The 22,171-nt window shown below is 40.2% G+C and overlaps 1 protein-coding gene across 3 annotated transcripts in view; it reads right to left on the reverse strand.

Annotated features, from left to right (window-relative positions):
• The window catches only part of Eya3 (EYA transcriptional coactivator and phosphatase 3), a 76,864-nt gene that overhangs the window by 48,977 nt on the left and 5,716 nt on the right, over positions 1-22,171 (reverse strand). For all 3 annotated transcript variants that reach the window (XM_085838880.1, XM_029476027.2, XM_085838879.1), the window contains exons 2-4: positions 9,087-9,182; positions 5,201-5,244; positions 84-163 (exon numbers count right to left, since the gene is read on the reverse strand). In XM_085838880.1, the coding sequence (XP_085695006.1) occupies positions 84-163; positions 5,201-5,244; positions 9,087-9,119 (157 nt within the window). In that variant the 5' untranslated portion in view covers positions 9,120-9,182. The remainder of the gene's footprint in view (positions 1-83; positions 164-5,200; positions 5,245-9,086; positions 9,183-22,171) is intronic.

The raw sequence follows: 22,171 nt of genomic DNA on the forward strand, positions 1-22,171 counted from the left end.
CTCAGTGAGACCCAATTATACAGGAATAACATCGTGTGGTTATGGAAATACTGCATCCACGGTGCATAAAGCATGGTACTTACTTTCCTCTGACATGCTGAGATTTGACGCAAGGCTGGAGGTCTCAGGCTTCTCATCACTGGCATCTGGGTTGTTTACTTGACTAGGAGAATAAAACAAGCACACGAGACCTGAGCTGCTGCAATGCTCAAACCCATCATAAAGTCAAACCCATCTCCTCCTCGGCTAGCCCAGTCAAAAGTAAATCTAGATCTTTCTAGTCTTAGTTTTACGAACTAAGTTGAAAGAAGGCCAGGGCACTACCTTCAGTCTTCGACTGTCTTTTTCATAGCCCTAGATTCCCTGAAAATTTTGTATCACTGGGAAGGCTCAGCTAAGTCACAGACTAGTCAATTTTTTTCTCTAAGATCACTCAATAAAACAACCCCGAATATCTAACAGTGCTATCACTTTAAAAATATTATATACATTGTATATGGATGGACCATAAGGTAAGGTGTTGACATGTTTATACTATGAAACAGTGAACCAAGCTAGTTAACACACCCACTAGCTCATATACTTATTCTTTGTGGTAAGAACATTTGAAATCCATTCGGTTGGTTATTCTCAAAGATACAGTACCTTATTTCCATACTTTTCTATGTATTTGTTACTTTGGTTAAAAGTATAACAAAGTAGGGAGATGTCTTATCAGAGACAGTGGTTCATCATCAGCTACAAATCTTAATTTGAAGTTTTTAATGATTAAATATATTTGTCGCAGAGGAGTTCTGAACCCTTAAAACTGTTCAGTTTGGTGTATTTCTCCTATTAAGAGAGTTCAGTTGGGTGTGCGGTGTACACCCATAATCCCAGCACTGGGGAGATTTAAGGCAGAAGGATCGGGAGTTCAAGGCCATCTTCTAATAAATGAGTCTGAGGCCAGCAGAGGCCATAGAGTCCCTGAGAAACTACAATGCTGCAAGCATGCCCATGCCCTAAAGTTCTGCAATAGAGATGACTCCAGGTTGAGTCCTTTAGAATGTCTTCCTCCTTTTCTTTCCCTTTAAGTCCCAGTACTCCATCACTTCCAACCAAAAGAGCATACTGGTTAGAGTATAGATTCTAAGTGCATGGAGTGACTCACTCCTAATTCTAGTACTTGGGATGCTGAGGCAGGAGGATTTATCTATCATAAGTTTAAGGTCAATATGGTTTATAAAATTAGTTTAAATCCAGTCTTCAAAAACAGAATGAGACCCCATCGTGAAAAAACTAGTTAACTTTGTCACCGAGTGCAAGCATTAGAGCTGGAATGCCAAGTCAGAATTCACATTCCAATAACTAGCTGGATGACTTGAACACGTCACTAACCTCTCCAGCCTCAGTCTGTCAGTGAAGATACAAACAGAACCCACCTCACTGGGTTAGAAGGGTAAGGACATAAAAAGTAGGCAAGTCCAGACACAAGAACACAGTAATCACAGCTGTTCTATTTCTGTTTTCAGCCATGCACCCTTCCCACATTTACATTGCCTGATAAAAACTTGTTTTATTCTTTCTCCCCAGGGAGGAAAAGACTCCTGTGCCAGAGGCTCTATATCTGAGGATAAAAATGCCTAACTGAGGTAAAAGTAGCAGCATTTAAAGCTCTCATATGACCTTTGAAGCCAACCTCTAATATCAAGGCACTATTTAAAAAAGAATTTTCTTCTGATATATTTTAAATGTTAAATTAATTTTTCAGTTACATTTACTTGTTTGTTTGGTTGGTTGGTTTTGGTTTTTTTCGAAACAGGGTTTCTCTGTGTAGCCCTGGCTGTCCTGGAACTCACTCTGTAGACCAGGCTGGCCTGGAACTCAGAAATCCACCTGCCTCTGCCTCCCAAGTCTCCTAAGTGCTGGGATTAAAGATGTGTGCCACCACTGCCCAGCTGTTTTTTGAGACAGGATCTCTGGCTGGCTTGAAGCTCAATAAGACCAGCCTGGACTCAAGATCATAGATCCATCTGCTTCTATTTCCTAAATGCTGGGAGTAGAGGCATGTATCACTATGCCTGCTACATTTATTTTTTTTTAACTGTCATTTTTTAATGTATATGAGTTTTGCCAGCATACATGTATGTGGACCACGTGTGTGCCTGGTACCCATGGACCCAGAAGAAAGCATTAGATCCCCTAGAACTGGAATTACAAACACTTGCGAGTCAGCATGCGGGTGCTGAGCAAAATCCTGCTCCTCTGCAAGAGCAGCAAGTGCCTTTAACGGCTTAGCCATCTCTCCAGCCTGGAAATTTCATTTTTAATGTTAAAATTTCAAAGTTCAATTTTACCTCTGTTCAAATGATTTCACTTTTGAACACCAAACTACTACCCAAGTTAGGAAATGGAGATCAAAGGGGAAAGAAAGAGATAAACGACATGGGTTAGTCATACTGAACACACCGAAATGGCGACATTATTATAGTGGCCTGAATTTTAGATAAAAGTTAAGGACTTCTGAATCTCATCTCAAACCTGCTTAAATAGAATTCACACAAGGAAGAAATTGAAATTGGACCCAAATTTCTGACTGCAATGATAGTTTATCTTTCCTGTATATTTGGGATAAGCCTGAGTTTCAAACTCATATCCACTGCTAAAGAATATTTTCAGATCCTGAATCTCAGAAGTAGTATGACCTCATATACACTGAGCATACCATCTCCAAAGGGTATTTGATTCCAGTTTGATTCTAGAATTTTGTTATAGCGAAGTCCTCTTCATATGCAACACAGGACGCACAGACTAGAAACACACCACCAAGACAGTAAATTCACTCTAGCACTTTGTTAATATTTAAAATTGTCCCTAGAGAAATTATATACTGTCTGAAAATATTATTACCTTCAGAACATATATAAATGTAAAATTTGCTTAACAAAAAAATTGCTTAAAAATAAAAATGACCAGAAAAGGTCAGACTTTATAAACTGCACAGTTCAAATACTTTCTCATTCAATAGAGTTCCTGTCTATTATCAATGATTGATTGATGAAAGAAAAACATAAACGTATTATTCATCCTTAAAAGGAAGGAAATTCCTTCCTGTGGTGGCACAGGCCTTTAATTCCAGTACTTAGGAGGCAGAGGCAGGTGGATCACTGAGTTCAAGGCCAGCCTGGTCTACAGAGTGAGTTCCAGGACAGCCTGAGCAGACAGAGAAACCCTGACTCCAAAAAAAAAAAAAAAAAAAAAAAAAGGAGGAAATTCTGAGCCATGCGAGACTTTATGTATGTATGTCTTTTTGACTATGTACATAATCTTATAGCCCTTTACATGAAGTTTTTAGAATAGTCAAGCCCACAGACTAATGTCACAAAATCAGAAAGCAGAAACAGGTTGGGGCGGTGGGGGTAAGGGATGTACAGGGAAGTTTTGTTTAGCAGATATAAAATTTCAGTGTCGGAAAGCAAGACGTTAGAGATGGATGGGTTTGACAGTCACACAAGTTCATGTACAAGCTGCTTCTCAATCATATTCTTAAAAATGCTGTAAGGGCTGTGGGATGTAGCTCAGTGATGAAGCTCCTCCCAGGACACACAAGGCTGGATTCAATCATAGGATGGTGGATGGAGGAGAAGGTTTAAGGGCATGGTGGCTCAACTTTTTAAATCTCAGTACTGGGCTGGAGAGATGGCTCAGCCGGTAAGCGCACTGACTGCTCTTCCAAAGGTCCTGAGTTCAATTCCTAGAAACCACATGGTGGCTCACAACCATCTGTAATGGGATCTGATGCCCTCTTCTGCTGTGTCTGAAGACAGCTACAGTGTATTCATATACATAAAATAAATGAATCTTTAAAAAATAATAATAAATAAACAAATCTCAGTCCTTAGGACGCTAAGGGTCACAGTGAGACTCTGTTGAAGGAAGAGGGGTAAATGGTACATTGTATGTTAGGGTTACTTACTAATAGATTTAATACTTATTAAAGCGGGGGGAAAAAAGAGAGAGAGAGGACTTCAGGAAAAGACAAAGTTAGTAGGTGCTTTGTTTAGCAGAGCAGGAGAAATGACTTCTCAGAAGGAAAGAGAAAGTATCTACAGCAGAGCTGATGAGAAGCGGGATGCTTTTATTTATTTATTTTTAAATTTTATTTATTTAATTTTTTTGGTTTCTCAAGAGAGGGTTTCTCTGTGTAGCCCTGGCTGTCCTAGAACTCACTCTGTAGACCAGGTTGGCCTCGAACTCACAGAAATCCACCTGCCTCTGCCTCCCAAGTGCTGGGATTAAAGGCGTGCACCACCACCACCTGGCAAGATGCTTCTTTTTAATATCTCTTAATTTGTCTTTGAATTAGGTAGCAAGTTAGTTCCCCTGCTGAGTGAATTTAAAAAAAATGGGAATTAAAGAGAAAGGGAGGAGACCAGAGTAAAGATGAAAGGAGGAAAGATTTAGGATGATTCTTAGACACCGGAAATCAGACCCGCCATGAAGGGTGTCTACCCAAGATGAAAGCACCCATGGAGCGAGCCTGCGCCAGTGCAGTTCTAGTGCGGTGTTAGTGACAGGGGCAGATGAACAATCTGGGTTTTAAGAAAAGCTGTGGTGTATTGGCAAGTAGATTGGGAATATGTATAGAATAGGTGGACAGTTGTGTTGATGCAAGAACATACTCTTGCTGGCAAGCATAACACTGGAAAAGGGCAGAGAAAGCTAACATTCCCAAGTCTGTCTACAGTAGTAGATGATGGCATAGGAGACAAAACGTGTGGTGCTAAAAAGAGGCCTCCTTTCTACAGGAGTGGACAAACATCTAGGGCATCACATTCAACTGATAGTTAATGCCAAATTCTATATTTGCCTTATTTCAGTCTCTTCTTCCAGGTTTGTATACTGTATATTTGACTGAAGAATATATCGTTTTTTCATTTGAGTTTCTCTACAAATGCCTGAAGGCATAACAACAAAAGATTTGTATACACCTTAGAGGAAAAGCTGTATTGGAGGAGCAGTTGTTTGTTGTTGTTGTTGTCTCTGGTTTGGGTTTAATAAATCCAACTAAAGAGAAGTTTTAATCTGAAACCAAGTAATTTCCAAATGAAAGGTGACAGTGAGAACTAAGAAGCCGTCAGCACAAAGCACACCCCACAGCAATCAGCACGAGGTAAAAATTAAAGCCGATGGTTAAAAATAAGCCCAGTTTTACAAATACCTTAAAGTCTGTTCTCGTGGTTCCTGCATCTTGGCTTTTTTCACCTGTAAACATCAGCACACACAGAAATCAGTGCAGTGATCCGACTCTCAAACCCAGCTGTGTCTCAGCATCTCAAGCAGCGGGCTTGAGGGACTCTCACTATAGGAAATTCTATAGCCTCCGGTCCTTTATGTTACCTCACATAGTTCTCATGTACTTCAGCCATCTTTCAACCACTTATAATATGTAACACAATGTAAGTACTATGTGAATAGTTGCTATACTGGGAATGTCTGAAGAATGTGCATACTAGAAAGAGCCTCTGCCCATTATACTCACCTTCAGTTGGTCAGACACTGACACATACTGACTGACACTTGGTAGAGAAGGCTGACTATATATTAACTAAGATGTTAGTGCTTCATTTTGTTCTGACCTCAAATGTCATTACACATAAATGTGGAACTTTGGTAATAGTAGTAACTTGCAATAAGCCAAACAAGAGGTTGAAGAACCCCAGGATGGCATGCGGGCTCTAATAAAGAATCTAACCCCATTATAAAAGTGGGAGAAGGAGATGTAGCCCAAGGAAGGAAAACAATGCTTTAAACAGAAACTGAATTAGGAAAAAAAAAAATTCAATGACAGTTTACTACCTGCCATAATTTTAGAAGAGAAAAAGTCTCAGCTATTGTTAAACCACCAGGTTTACACCTTTAAATAATATCCTATGGTTTTAACTCAATTGAGAACCAGAGTATGATAACATATTCGTTTAGTCTTAGTGCTGTGGGGAACAGGACAGGTAGAACTCTGAGAGTTCGATGTCAGCTTGCTCTACAAAGCAAGTTGCAAGGACAGCCAAGGCTATAAAGAGCCTGTCTAAAAACAAACAAGCCAAAAAAAAAAAGAAAGAAAGAAAAAAGAAAAGAAAATGAAAATAACTAGCCTAAGGTGAAACCTGATAAGCTGAGTAATTTAGTGAGGTAAAGAGGAAGAGCTCTGTCAGAGTGGAGAAAAGCTGCTATGTTAAGAAAAAAAAAATATATATATATGAAAACGGGCAAAAAGGGTTCACTGATAGTAAAGAACACGAAATTCAATGTACTGAAAACCCACTGCACCTACAATTAGCCTGTCTGAAGGAAGAGATCATGACAGCAGGCAGCCTAATCACCAAGATCCATCCTTAGGAATCAGATTAGGGAGCTCAAGTCTACCTTGAGGATAGCAGGGAGCCTTTGAGCACTTGCGAGATAACACAGTCTACTCTGAACTTTAGGCACCATTCTGATAAAACAAAGATAGAAAATGGATGGGAAGGAAACATTAAGTGTAAAAACATAAAGAGGCTGCTGGACCAAGGCAGATGGGAGCGGATGTCCTAAGTAAGTTTCAGAGTAAACTGAAGACCACAGCTGACTGTGCTGGGTTTGGTTATATTTCCCTATATTGTCCATTTCATTATGATAATGTTTCAACTGTGTGCTAACTTCAGGAATTAGATAGGGATGAGTTTTTAAACCAAATTGCTTGAGACACAAAACCATGTACACACATATACACATCTGAGAAATCCGGTAACAAACGAAGGAGAATGAACTCAGCAATTTAAAGCATTTGTCATCCCTCAAACACGTGGGGGGCATAAAGCCAGTATTCTTTATTCATACTGTAACCTGCCAAAACAGGAAATAAAAAGGTAGACAGCCTCCACCTTTTGTTGGTTTCAGGACATAGTTTCTCTTTGTCACAGCCCTGGCTATCCTGGAACTTGCTTTGTAGACCAGGCTGGCCTAGAACTCATTTTACTCATAGAGATCTGCCTGTCTCGTCTCCTGAGGGCTGTGATTAAAAGCACGTGCCCCCACAGCTGGCTAAGTAGATCCTTTTTCATTTTTTGGAAAAACAGTCACATCTAGCAAATAATAATACCAGGCTGCACTTAGCTAATAAGGAGAGGAAACCATCAAATTACAATATAGCTTTGTAATGTTGTCATAAGCAACCTTACAAAATACGGCAATCCTATGTGCAGGGGGAGGACCCTTTCTTTCTCTCTGCTGGTGTAAGACTCTGCTTGAATAGAGAAAACAAAGAGTAACTGAACCTAGGAAATACCCAAAGGCGAGCTCGGAGATGAAGCACCTGCTTAGATATTGAGACAGGGTCTCATGTAGCCAGTGCTGACTTAGAACGCATTTTGCAGCATGCTCCTGCCTCCACTTCCCAAACATCTCCACTAGGGTTTCCATTAATGTGATAAACACTGTGATCAAAAGCCACTTGGGCAGCAAAGGATTTATTTCATCTTACACTTCCAGGTGATAGCCCCTCACTGAGGGAAGCCAGAGCAAGAACTGAAGCAACAACTGTGGTGGGTGCTGTTACAGGCATTAAGATGGGAGCCATCTTCTCAATTGAGACAACCCTAGCTTCTGTCAAGTTAGCAAAAAACAAATCACTATACCAAGTGTGGGACTCCTGGTCTGCACCAGCTCAGGGGGCCACCCAAACTCTTACATTCCTGTTGTCCCTGTTCTCAATCACAAAACAGCCAGTTAGAGCTCGTGTCTCTAGCTGCATATGTAGCAGAAGATGGCCTAGTCGGCCATCACTGGGGAGAGAGGCCCCTTGGTATTGCAAACTTTATATGCCCCAGTACAGGGGAATGCCAGGGCCAAGAAGCAGGAGTGGGTGGGTAGGGGAGTAGGGCAGAGGGAAGGTATAGGGAACTTTCAGAATAGAAATTGAAATGTATATAAAGAAAATATCTAATAATGAATAAATAAATAAATATTTTAATGAGTCAGACCATTTCTGTCTGTGTGATCTTTATGTAGAAAATCTAAGGAAGCCTAAGGTCATGGTGTTCCTTAGCTGCTTTCTCTCCTTACTGACACTGGTACCCTCCCCGTGATCTGTCGGGTGCAGTGTGCCTTTTCCAACAGCACTGACATGTCCATGTGTTCACATGGTCGCCCTGACACATTTACACCAGGAGCACAAGCAAATAAGGAAGTGAGTGAGTTTCTGTAACAATAACCACACAGCAGACGTTCCAGGCTTAAAGTGCTGCTTCAGTGTCTTACCTTCCTCTAACATGGAGGCTCTGCATAATGCTATAGAAACTGAACAGAGCGTGAAGGAACGGAAGCAGATAGAAGAGATGAGCCGTTAGCAGGTTAGTCTCACAGTTCTTGTTACTTTACTTAGGAAGGGAGTAACTAGTGAGTCCCATTTCAATAGTATGTTAACATTTACATAAGTCTTTGATTTTATAAATAGACTTTTGTCTTACTAAACACTCAGTGATGCCATTCTCCTTGGTACATTTAGTATCTATAGTTCAACTGTTTGCTAACAGTGCACTTCCTATATATGCTGTTCAGGATGATTTCAACACTATTACTCCCCTGATTATTCGTAACTCACCAAGGATAGGGAATCACATTTAATAATTTCGAAAGGTCTCCTTATCAGCTGCTGATGTCTCCCTAGCTTTTACAGTTACCTTGTCTGAGAGGGTTAGCAGAACGGCAAAGCAATCCTGACCATGCTACTCTCAAGACATACAGAGAGGGCAACACTCATCTGGCAACGCTGAGTGCGCCCTTTAAAGAGATTCCTTAGCATCAAGGCAGCCAAGTTTGAGTTGAAAAACATCAACTTGTCAGGCAAGGTAGTGCACAGCTGTGATCCCGATCTGGGAGGCTGAGGCCAGCGGAGACTGCATATAGCCAAGCAAGAGAACATAAAACATTGCTTTCTTAGAAGAAAAGTACTAAAGACTCTGTTCTTCACTCCCATTTCTCACTTGGATTCTGTATGTGTAACTGAGTAATATTCAAAATCTCTTAGATCTGCTTTATACAACCAAACTGAACTTGAAGGAAAAACTCACCGGTTGCTCTGGTAGGTCTTGTTCTTCCTCCATGAGGACCACTATCTCCTTACACACTTACAGGACTGAATTGCAGGTCTCTGCGGTCTTCACAAACTGTGTGTAAAAAGAGGGGAATGCAATGCTTTATATACTTATAAACTGTTATCATCGAGGCCATCACAGAATAACTTTTTAATATTTTGCTACTCAAGCTAGCATTCTACGTTAGTTCCAATCTTGAAATCTCAAACTTGCACGTGGCTCCTCAACACGTTCCAAGTCACGAGAGCTGTACCCAATGACTTACTTCTGTAAGTAAGGCCCTGCAAAAGCCAACACGTGGAGCCACTTCTACTGGTTACTATAGTGCCTAATGCATTAAACACTTTACAATGACAGCCATGTGAAGATAATAAAACAATTTTTTTTTAAGGATTAGGGTTACATTTAAAATGATAGAGACTGGCCTAGCAGGTCAGTAAGTTATGATAACATCTAACCTGCTTTAATGTGGAACATTTACATAACTGTTAGCAGACACACAGAATGGCTTTAAATAGGACAAACTGGAAAATCAATTAAATATATCACAATCAACTATCTATCTATATGTAATCAATTTAAATGAAAATATAATTCTTCTGGATCTCAATAAAGCAAATAAACAGGTAAAGTGAAACCTTAAATATGAGAATTAAGGAAAAATAATTATGTAAAGCTAGGATCCAGTTTAATCTGAAATAATGAACTTCCACTAAATATACTAGGTAATTATTTAAATAAATCTACTTTTCAAACCCTACTCCTCTGGTTCTAATTTTTAAACAAAAGAAGAAAATCACCATCTTTGACCTGCTAACGGGATACATTATAAAAACAAAATCCTCCATCCCTACTTAACCGAGGTGGCTGTTTCCCAGAGAAATGCTGCTTAAGGATTTAAGAAATCCTGTAGGATTTCTCCTACCAACTATCGAACGAAGCGTAACAGACAGTTAAAGTAAGTTCAGACTCCTGCTGCAGCGATATTGAAACAAACAAGAGAAGCAGAGAGAACCAAAGCCTTTGTTTCTGCTGGTACCCACTCAACTTGTGTGGCTCTCGTTTGTACAATACAATATACTGTTTAGAGCCACGCATAAAACCAGGAAAGGACAGAAAACAATTACAAGCAGATGAAAAACTTTAACAATTAGATGATAAAGCTTTACTCCTTCCTCTGCTCTTAAATGTCAAAAGAAAACCAGTTTAAAGGTCAGAAGTATTTGATGCTCAACGCATTCACGTGTGGCTCATGCAGAGCCTCAAAAGCTGTGTTGCAAGTACATGACGCAGACAATCTGCACTGTGGAATTACAGGATGCAAAATGAAAGCTCACGGCTACAACCTTCCCTGACTTGTTTTGCTCAACACGGAAGAGTATAATCTATGTGACCATGAAACTGATTTGTAATTATAAAAAAATAAAGCCTTTTTGTCTTACCAGTTTATGATTACTTTAATTAAAATCTGTGTGATGACTGCACTATGCAAGCATACATTAGTAAATGTATGCCTTCAAACCCTAAGAGGAAACAAAATAGGATCAAATTGTTAGAGAAAGTGAGCCTCTTCACTCGTTAGCCGTCGACAGTGAACCTTACTTACCCACACAGAGAGTGAGTGAGAACAGTTCATGGTTTCTCAATCAGGACGTAAACGTAAAAACTGCAATCTAAAGTATTCTCTAGACTTGCTCTAAGCAAAGAGGAAGGGGAATCTCTTCCCTGAGGCAGAGTTAAAATGTACATCGGGATAGAGGAAGGTGAGGACAATCATTAAAAACGACAGTAATAGTATTTTTAATTTTATTTTTAAACACAAAACTAATTTACTTTAAAAATCTGAATACTAAAAGAGAACACAAATTTTTTTTACAGACCAAAAAGGGGTGATAAGTTTTAAAAGAAATATTACTTAAATATACATAATCAAATGTTCAAACTATTCAAACTAAAACAGAAATAATTTAAGATAAGGTAAGTTATAATCTTGAGCTATTCAAGATAAATTATATAGTAAGTTATAAGGTGACTTCATTATGGAAACATTAGAAAATAATTTCCCCTACTTCTGTTTCTTCTTTGAAAATAAACATTCTTGTTAACATCTCAAAAACTCCCAATCTCCCTCCTCACAGCTTTTCAACTGAAGGGATAAAAGGACAGTTTCCATATTTCAGAGAAAAAAACTTTGAAAACTCAGGTTTGATATTTTTAAGTAACTGGTCAATTATCATTAGTAATTTCCATCATTTTAAAACAAAAGCTGGGTGTGGTGGCACACATCTGTAATTCCAGCATTCAAGAGGCTGAGGCAGGGGAATTACGGCAACTCTGAGGACAGCCTAAGCTATACAGGGAAATACTGTCTCAAACAAAATCAAAGGAAACAAAAACAATACCACCAAAACCAAACCAAATCAAAGTAGCCTACAAAGAAACAATGCTATTTATCCCAGGACCTCCTCACTCCTGGCGAATGTATTGGGACACTTTCCAATTCATACTCAAACACATCTGTGGATAGAATATGTTAATAGCCATCAATTATATCGGAGCAATCCAGTAAAATATATACCTAAGAACTATTGCTATCAATAGAGAATTCTTCCTTCTAATAATTTTTAAGTTGAAATATAAATCTGTTAATAGAAAGATTGAAGTATTTTTTACATTTTCAGCATTTTTTAATGTGCTAAATAAAACTTGTATTCTTTTCTTTTTTTCCTTTTCTTTCTTGTGATTCTAGAGAGCAAAGCAAGGGCCTCACACAGACTAAGTGCTCTACAGTCTACCACTGAGCATGTAACAGCTCAGCCGTAAAGCTTCTAACATTATGTCACCCCAACTTTTTTTTAATTGACACAGGCTGCATAATAGAAAGTCACACTCACTAGCAACCGAGGAAGCTGTATAACATAAACACAATTCTTGTTTCCACTCTGAGTAATGAGAGTACAGAATTGTTGCAAAAATCTAGAATTCTTATTCCCATGGATTAGTTGTAGTTTGTACATATTTTTACCATTAGTGAAACCTGACATTATTCTGTGGTAAGATGCAGATTTAAAAACACCAAATAATAACAGCTATGATACAGAAGTGAAAAGATTTAGTGCTATGAAAATGAGCATAATAAGAATGCAGTTACTAGCTGATGAAGTTACAAACATGCTGGGTTAGTACCTTTCAAGCGCTTGAGCAATAAAGTCTCAAGCACTTCCAAGTTTCGGTTCTTACTTCTAGTTTCTAAATACACTTGCTTTATCATCTTTTCTGAAGATGAGAACTCGTTAGTATTCATATGCCTTCATGGAAATATGAACATAACATATGGGTTTAATGGGTTATATTTAGGATATATATGTACACACAAATATATATGCATGTAATAGCAATTAATGAAAAAAGAAGCTATAACTTTGAAGAAGAGGAGAGAGGGAAATGTGAAATTAAACTGCAATCTCAAAAAAATATATATATCAAGAAGAAAAATAGTATTTCCTAAGAGTTCACATTTCTCTACACTGTCAATGAAAAAGCTAAAAACTGGTTTGATTCAAAGAAGCTGACAGTTCTGTTTTTTTGTGAACTTTTCAGGGGGTTTGGGGGGGGGGGGGAGAGCCCTCACAATGTTGGTTGCCCAGGCTTGCCAAGAAATCCTGCTCTCAAGTGACAGCTCTCTGCTGAGTCACCTCTCCCGTGCCAACATCATTTCCTCTCATTTGTTTATTCTGCAGGGATACTGGGCTTGTGCGGTGCACATGTGGAGCCCATAGGCCAGCCGCAGCAGTCAGCCCTCTCCTTCCACCATGTGGGTTCTGGGGATTCCATTCAGGTCACCAGGCTTGGCAACAGTGCTGTTACCAGCTGAGCCATGAGTCCTGGAACACCCAACTTTAGAATACTATTGCAGTTTCATATGGTCATAAACAAAGCCAAATCTTTGTATAATAGCACAACTACTTTTATTTTCATGGCTAAGAAGTTAGAAAGTAGATAATTAGTAATAAATACTTTATACTTCAAAATTCTAGGTTCCTACTTCATAATCTTTCTTTTGTAACTGAATCAAAACATTATTTATATTGTGATCATAATGGCCATAAGAACTTAGTCTATTTCAATGTGCTATGCTACTGCAGAAAGGGAAATTAAGTATATATATTTATATATACTGTATATAAGTATAATATATATAAGTATATTTATATATACTGTGCCTATGTAAAAGTACGTATCACTCTTAATTACAACTTCAAGAGAAGTGTATAAAGAACGCAGGATACCTGAGTATATTATATACAGCAAAGGAATTTACAGGCAGTTAGGTATGCACAGAAGTATTCAAAGATTAACACAGTTCCTTTTTTTTCCAGGATAGGTTTCTCTGTGAATATCTGGCCATCCCAACGTGCTCTTACCAGTGACTAACAGTGGGTGATGCAAAGGAGGAATCTGGATTTTATACATTAGCTTTCAAATAAGTAAATAAAGGCTTGTTCCAATACTTATATATTTCCTCCTGAAAATTAGACAAAAAATGGCAACAATAACTATTTGTGAGGAAGAATCGAGGCTGTAAAAAACTGAACATCTCAGCACCAGCTAGAGATAGAGAGGACAAGGGCAGGGTGGGAGAGCGAGTGCTTTCCTTTCACCGCCTCACTCAGCTCTTGCTCTATCCTAAGACACAGGCAGCATCTTGGAGTCACGAGATTTAAACAACCTGCCAAAGACCAACTGAATGATGTTACTGTAGGTTAAAGTAGAAATCCGCTATAAAAACCAAGAGGATAGTGATAATGGCTGCACATGGTTAAAATACTTGGTATGTCCATTCTCTCTCTCTCTCTCTCTCTCTCTCTCTCTCTCTCTCTCTCTCTCTCACACACACACACACACACACACACACACACACACACACACAGAGCAGACTAGAAAGACAAACTTATGATCAAACCTAAAAAGTATTTACATATGAAATAAACAGCTGGGTGCTGTGAAACACAGCTTTAATCCCAGCACTGGGGATGCAGCTAGCTATGAGGCTAGCCTGGTCTACACAGTGAGTTCCACACCAGTCAGAGCTACAGAGACAAACTAGTGTGTGAAACAGTGAGAAGAGCTGATTATTAATGCATAGAGAACATTCACCTCGTGTGCTATCATTAATTACAAATACACGAAGACCAAGCTTTCAGAACTGTGAGAGTAAAAACAGAGTTCCACAGTATTCCACCTTTATCCATAAAGAGAGAAATGTATGAGCAACGGAAGAAAACAGAAGAGAGAGATTAACAGATCCTGTTGTATAAAATAAACTGTCTTAAAAATAAAAAACCCTAAAAGTTACCTGGGTTAAGAAGATAAATCACAGCTCGGAGTGGTGGCACACACCTTTAGTCCCAGCACTCAGGAGGCAGAGGCAGGTAGATCTCTGAGTTTGAGGCCAGCCTGGTCTACAGAGATTCAAGGTAGCCAGGGCTACACTGAGAAACTGTCTCAAAAGACTTAACAAAACAAATCAAAACAAACAAAAAAGAAAGACAAATCCCATTCAGATCCAGGTATAAAGTGGACACACAGACCAAGTTCTCAGCACAGAGGAGAGTTATTTACCCCAAGAGGACAAATAGCAGAGAATAAAGGACAAAGACTGGAGACAGAGGACAAGAGAGAAGGGGAAAAGAACAAGGGAGAGGGGGAGAGAAACCTGCCTCAGAGGGACAAAGGACTGCCTCTGGTTGGAGTGGGAACAGAGGTGGGCCTAAGGCAAACGGCAGGTTATAAAGGGAAAAGAGGAACCCCAGGTTAGGATGAGCTGGTTTGTTTTAGTTGTCATGTTAATTAGGGCAGCCAAAGGGGGCTTCTGATTGCTGAACTTCAATACTTTGATAGCTGGACCTTGGTGGCCAGCTTTAGGAACGTAATCTAAATGTTCTCAGCACGGAGGAGAGGGAAAGGCAAAACCTGTCAGTGCCACACTTGCCTGCCTTCAATGATCACAGTATGGAGGAAAACTTACTACATTTATGGAAGGAAATAAAACTAAAAACCAGAAGTATGTCTCAAATTTTGGAAAACCTCAATTATTAGAGAAAGAGTTGTTAGTAATTAAAAACTCTTCAAACCCATCTCTCTGACCCCTGCATGTGGTTGTAAATCTGATATTTAACAACTCTGGCTAGGCATGTACACTTAGCACCTGAGTGGGAGTCAGGAGCATCCCACTCAGAGCTCAAGGTCAGCTTTAGCTCTCAGCTATGTAGTTTAAAACCTGTGAGTCTCTTCCTCAAAAAGCAAAAACAATAACAACCAATCCTGTTTAAATCGTCCATTTTTCCTTGGTCCTATGAGGTCTGTGACTAACACTAAATTTTATTATTCTTCACATGAAGTAGCACACAGCAAATTATCAATGATCAATACACAGAGGAAAAAACCGTGTGAGGAAGAATAGACTGGCGTGCCAAGGAAAACAAGCAGTTCCCACTGGAAGCCTGCAATGGTGGGGAACTCTCTGGAGCTCTCTGGTGGAGGCTGCTAACACCCTGGTTCCTTACTGGTGGCCCAGAACTACGAGCAAACATTTATTTCTACTGTTCTAAGACTCCAGAGCAGTGGCACACCTTTAATCCCAGCACTTGGGAGGCGAGGCAGATGGATCTCTGAGTTTGAGACCAACCTGGTCTACATAGAGTTCAAAGACAGCCAGGGCTACACAGAGAAACCCTGGAAGGGGTGGGGTGATTTGTCACAGCAAATAAAAAACAAATAGGGGGCTGGTGAGATGGCTCAGCAGGTAAGAGCACCGACTGCTCTTCCAAAGGTCCTTAGTTCAAATCCCAGCAACCACATGGTGGCTCACAACCATCTGTAACAAGATCTGACTCCCTCTTATGGTGTGTCTGAAGACAGCTACAGTGTACTTACATGTAATAAATAAATAAATCTTAAAAAAAAAAAAACAAATAGTAAAGAATTTTGGTTTTCTTATTAACTCTCTGGGCTTGCTGGCTATCTCCTGGGTACTGAGTGAAATATATAAGCTGAAAAAAAAAATGGAAAATGAAATAAGGTATGGAAATAACAGGAAGTGGCTGTACATCCAAATGACCAACTACTTCTACACAACCAAGACCGGAAGCTGGGTGTGGAGGCACAAGTCTGTAACCTCAGGACCTGGGAGGCAGAAGAGTCAGGAGTTCAGGGTCACACTCACTACTTAGTGAGCTGGAGAGCAGCTGGAATACTCTATAGTGGTAAAATGTCATGTGTTGTTTGGCCTTATCCTCCTGTCCCATACTCCATCATTTTTATTTCAACTGTTTTTCAAAACCCCCTTTCCTAAGACAGTCTGGCCCCTTAATGCTGTACTATCAAGAAGGAAAACTGCCAGCAGCTAAGGGTATTAAAAAATACCGTGTCCTTGAGAACAGCCAGAGGTATAAGACAGACATTACGGCTGTTTATCCCATCTACAAAAATGTCTACGGTGGGAACAAGCCAGCAATTCATCCACAGAAAGCTCCCCCAGAGAGAGAAAGCTCTCAGCAGGATCTCAGCTGACTGCCTCATCTTCCCCAGACGCTTTCTGCTGGAGGCTGTAGGCCCTGATTTGATGATCCTTTGTCTGCTACCTCTAGAGGTCATTACTGGAAGTTGTGTTTTGCTCTCTGTGTGCTACTATTTCTTCTTTTACTTTTGCTTGCTGTGTATGTAAATAAACTCACTCATTTGAAACTGAAACATGGCTATTGTAGACCACTCTCAGGACATACAGAACAGCAGCCTGGGCTGTGGAAGATCTTACTTAAGAAACAAAAACGGGCTGGTGAGATGCCTCAGTGGGTAAGAGCACCCGACTGCTCTTCCGAAGGTCAGGAGTTCAAATCCCAGCAACCACATGGTGGCTCACAACCATCCGTAACAAGATCTGACTCCCTCTTCTGGAGTGTCTGAAGACAGCTTCAGTGTACTTACATATAATAAATAAATTAATCTTTAAAAAAAAAGAAACAAAAACAGAGTCGGGCATGGTGGCGCACGCCTTTAGTCCCAGCACTCGGGAGGCAGAGGCAGGCGGATTTCTGAGTTGGAGGCCAGCCTGGTCTACAGAGTAAGTTCCAGGACAGCCAGGGTTATACAGAGAAACCCTGTCTCAAAAAACAAAAATAAAATAACCCAGATATAGCTGTCTCTTGTGAGACTATGCCGGGGCCTAGCAAACACAGAAGTGGATGCTCACAGTCAGCTATCGGATGGATCACAGGGCTCCCAATGGAGAAGCTAGAGAAAGTACCCAAGGAGTTAAAGGGATCTGTAACCCTATAGGGGGAACAACATGATGAACTAACCAGTACCCCGGAGCTCTTGTCTCTAGCTGCATATGTATCAAAAGATGGCCTAGTCGGCCATCACTGGAAAGAGAGGCCCATTGGACTTGCAAACTTTATATGCCCCAATACAGGGGAATGCCAGGGCCAAAAGAATGGGAATGGGTGGGTAGGGAAGTGGGGGGGGAGGTATGGGGGACTTTTGGGATAGCATTGGAAATGTAATTGAGGAAAATACGTAATAAAAAATATTAAAAATTTAAAAAAAATAAAAAAATAAAATAAAATAAAGAAACAAAAACAGTAACAAGTAAAAAGGAGGGGAGGAGGAACATAAAACAATGAAAAACATTCCAAATAAATGGAAAATTTGTCTAACAGATCTGGCATATAGCCGAAGTTAGCACCCTGTTTTTACACTGAGTCCAATTCTAAATTTAGATTGAAGAAAAAGTTCCTCAGTAAACAGCAATACCAACAGTTTCAGGTACTCTATCATCTTGATAAATCTTTTCAATGCTTTAAGAATGATCTCAAATACCAGCATTTGTAAAACAGCATTTAAACTGAACATATCTAGCTAGGCATGGTAGTGCACTCCTTTAATTCCAGCACTGGGAAGGCAGACAGGCAAATCTTTATGAGGTTGAAGTCAACCTGAACTACAGTTTCAGAGCGGCAGAGGCTACACAGCAAAACTCTGAGTCAAAAACAAACAAAAGACTACCCATCTGCAAGACAGTTGCTGTTAACTAAAGACCTTAGTTTTCTAGCTTAATGAAGTTCATATTTTTCTTTTTGAGAGATTTACATCATTTTGTGGCATTTAAGAATAGTATGATTTTCCATAAAAGCACTTACTAAATATTTAATTGTTTAAAATATTTTAAGGCAGGGTCCTTAAGTGGCCAAGGATGGCCCTGAACTCCTAATCCTCTTGCCTCAGCCTCCCAAGTGCAGGGATTACAGGCATAAACCACCTCACCTAGCTTAACTGTTTAAGTTTTTAACTCTGGAACTAGGGGCTATGACCTTCAAAGGCCATTTTTAATTAGGCCCCAGTCCTAAAGTCCCCTAGCCTCCCAAATAGTGCTATGAACCAGGAAAACAAGTCATGGAGACCTCTCTTTCTCACTGTTAGTTTCCCACAGATAACTGATAAGTCTAGGTTATGTGTATAACCAAACAGTTTTTCCTTAGAGTAGAGGAAGTAGATGAGAATCTCTGTTCCGCTGTTTTTGTATAGAGATTTTAGTCATCTACATCCACCTCTACTGACTACAAGGAAGATGAATTACACAGTCTGATGTGAAAGTGTATGCCCCTAATCTCAGCATGGAGGCTGCAAAGATAGGAGGATTGCAAATTCAAGGCAGATCTGGACTATATAGTAAGACCTTAACCTCAAGGAATGAAAGAGAAAGAGAATAGAAAGAAGCTGGGAGGGAGGGAGGGAGGGAGGGAGGGAGGGAGGGAGGGAGGGGTGCACAGTTAGACAGCGTCTGCATATGAATTTATTTCTTCTAAACATCACAAAATTATGTGGGATTTAGCCGGTCTCCTATACGAGAGCTTCCACTATTTTAGGGTAATTACATCTTTAATGTGGGGAGAGGCAGTGCAACTCTCACTCATTTTGCTTTCTGCTTCCTCTGCTTTTGTTATAGAGATCTACTAAGGCTGCCCTTGCTTCTTTCTTTCCCCAGTCTTAAATGCATCCGTAACGTATCTGATGTCTGTATGTCAGACACTGGTTTACATACAGTAAGTCAGTGATGCATAGAGAGTCCACAAAATAAAGTAACCTTTAATCTAATGGGCGTGATTAAAAAACTAAATAAGATGATGTCATTTCACCAAGTTGTAAGTACTAGAGTAAACAGAAATGAAGCCGAGAAAACACATGAGCTGGGTGTGGTGGCTCATCTCTGTAACCTCAGATTGGGAGGTGGAGGCAGGAGAATCGGAAGTTCAAAAGGATGGAAGAGACAAAGTCTCAAAAGGGGGCAGCGTAGGGGGTGGGGGGAGAATGACAACAGAGAAGCGACTTGGAGTGGAATGATAAACTCTCTGCCGTGGTAATTTGTCAGCAGGAATCTAAGGTGATGGAGATGAGAGCTGTATGTTGGGAAGGGAGGTTTTCCTTCCAGGAATGGACACTTGGTAAACAAGAGTAAAGAAAGTAAAAAGAGCATCTTGGGATTTCTGAGAAATAGTAAGAAGACTGGTGCTAGCAAATTATTGTCTAGTAATATTGGTAAGGACCCTGAGAAAACAACCAGGGCTAAGCCTTTACTCACTGAATAGTGACTAGACGGCAGGGAAGGAAATAGATGTCTGCCTGCCATGGGCAGAACCTTCAATGTGTTTTAAGAATGTTCCCAGGGAAACTGAGGGAAGCCCCAGGCGCTGTCCATTCTTTTTGTTAGCTTGACTGGCATCTGGTACACTGCTGACACTTCAACACGTGCTTCCATTTTTTTTTTTTAAATCTAGTTCTGCCATTAACCCAATCAACCCAATCTCTCTGGTTCTTATTTTTCAAACTCCAATGAAGTCTTGTCAGCTGAAGGTAATGTTTGTCTTAAAAGAAAAAAAAATCTAAAATACATACTAGAATATCCTTTCAGAATCCTTTATACACAAAGCACTACAGAACAAAAACATCCAGTGGACCTATACTCAGTTCCTTTGTTTGCCAAGCCCCATAACTTGGCAACAACACAAATCGCATACTTTTTTGAGGGGGTTTGGAGATCTGCAACCACACTACACTTGCCCTGATAAACTTCTGCAGACAAACAAAAGCCATCACTACATCAGGCAACTCCTTCTATAACTAAACAGCCCCAGTCCACAGAAGTCAACTTCTGGCTACTTTATTGGGAGGCACAAAGGAGAGATATGTTTTAGTATTGTCAGCTGTAAGAATATTTATGCTAGCTTTACACTTTTATTAAAAGAATACATCGTAATTGCTGAGAAAATTATCCACATCTACATTAAATTCTTAAAAGTAAGAATATTTTATCAGGAATATATTAAGAACAAGAATTGTTTTCACAATTTCTAATTTTACTTCTTGGAAAACCATCCTTAAAGTTGTCTACAAAACTTTCTCTAATGAAAACTAACACAAACTTTCCCTCACTAGCTTCCAATAAAACGAGATGCATTGTACAGAAAAACTTCCAAGCCTCTGTATTAAAGTACTAAGGAATGGGTTCATGTGAATTTGCTCATGAGAAATGAGTCTGAAGCTGGGGAAATGCTCGGTGCATAAGTATGAGGACTAGAGTTCTGATTCCTGGAAGCCACATAAATGCTGGGTGAGTGTGGAGGCCATTTGTAATTCCAGTGCTGGGGAAGGTGCAGACAGGGGATCCCCAGAGCAAGCTGGCTAGACAGTTAGCCACATCACCAAGCTCTACTTCACAGATCAGCAAACAAACCCCACCACTCTTTCCCAGTGCTGCTGCTTCAGCCTGCACAGTGAAGACCAGCACTGAAGGCAGTTTTAACTTACTGTACCTTTTCTTTTTTATTTATTTTATTCACCCCACCCCCTTGCTCTGGCTCTGCTCACTCCGGCCCATAGGTTTTGTGTTTTTGTTTGTTTCTCATTACAGATGGTTGCGAGCCACCACGCAGTTGCTGGTAATTGAACTCAGGACCTGAGCCATCTCTCCTGCCCTTATTGTACCTTTCCAACAAAGTAACCTCTGTAAGAGGCAGGCCTGGCAAGAATAAAAATTTGGGGTTGGACTTCAGAATTTACCAGCTCTGATACTAGCGAGGGGCATGAAATCTCATATAAGGCCTCCTGGACTGCAGTTACTTCATGTGTAAGGATGCATGTGAGAGAAGCACTGAATGGCATCAATCTGACTGGCCTCAACTAAGAAAGGATCCTAATGACGCTCTGGAGCTCACGCACTCTCACAACAATCACCTCATGATTCAAGATTACTGCAGTAGTAGGGAACTCTTTTACTTTTTTAAAATGTTTTTATTATGTTAATTGTATACAAGAGCTGGAAAGGTGTTTAGCAGTTAAGACTAACCCTGCTCTGGTAGAGGACTTGGTTCCATTCCAACACCCACATCAAGCAGCGCATAACTGCCTCTAGCGCCTCATCCAGGGGTCTGACACCCTTTGTCCTCTTGCACTTGCACACATGTGCACAAAAACTCATGTACACACATACACATAAAAATACAAATATACATTATACACAGAGTGGGTTTCACTATGACACTTTCATTTACATATGTAAATCATCTGATGACAGCCACTCCTCTCGTTGTTTGTTAAGACAGGATCTCATGTAGCAGACGCTGGGCTTGAACTCAGTTTGTAGTTGTGGGATGACCCCTAATTCTGGATTTGCCTAACAGTGCCTCCAAAGAATAAGGATTGTATGCTCTGCTGGTATACTGCAGGCAAAATGGTGCAGTAGGGGCTCCTCTCCATTGTTTTACATAATTATTCAGCTAAAATCTTTACAAAATGAAGGACAAAACCTAGTCAACCCAGAGGCTGGAGAGATGACTTAACAATTAAGAGTCCATGTTCAGTTCCCAGCTCCGTGTCCAACAGCTCACAACCGCCTACAACTCTGCTCCAGCAGCAGCAGGGCTCTAAGGCTGTGGCCTTCCTCAGACGGCACCTGCAATAGCGTGCACACACCCACAGGAAGAGGAGGTCTTGCTGTGTGGCCC

Source organism: Mus caroli, unplaced genomic scaffold, assembly GCF_978045245.1.
Source record: "Mus caroli unplaced genomic scaffold, Mus_caroli_1 scaffold_6, whole genome shotgun sequence".
Lineage (NCBI taxonomy): Eukaryota > Metazoa > Chordata > Mammalia > Rodentia > Muridae > Mus > Mus caroli.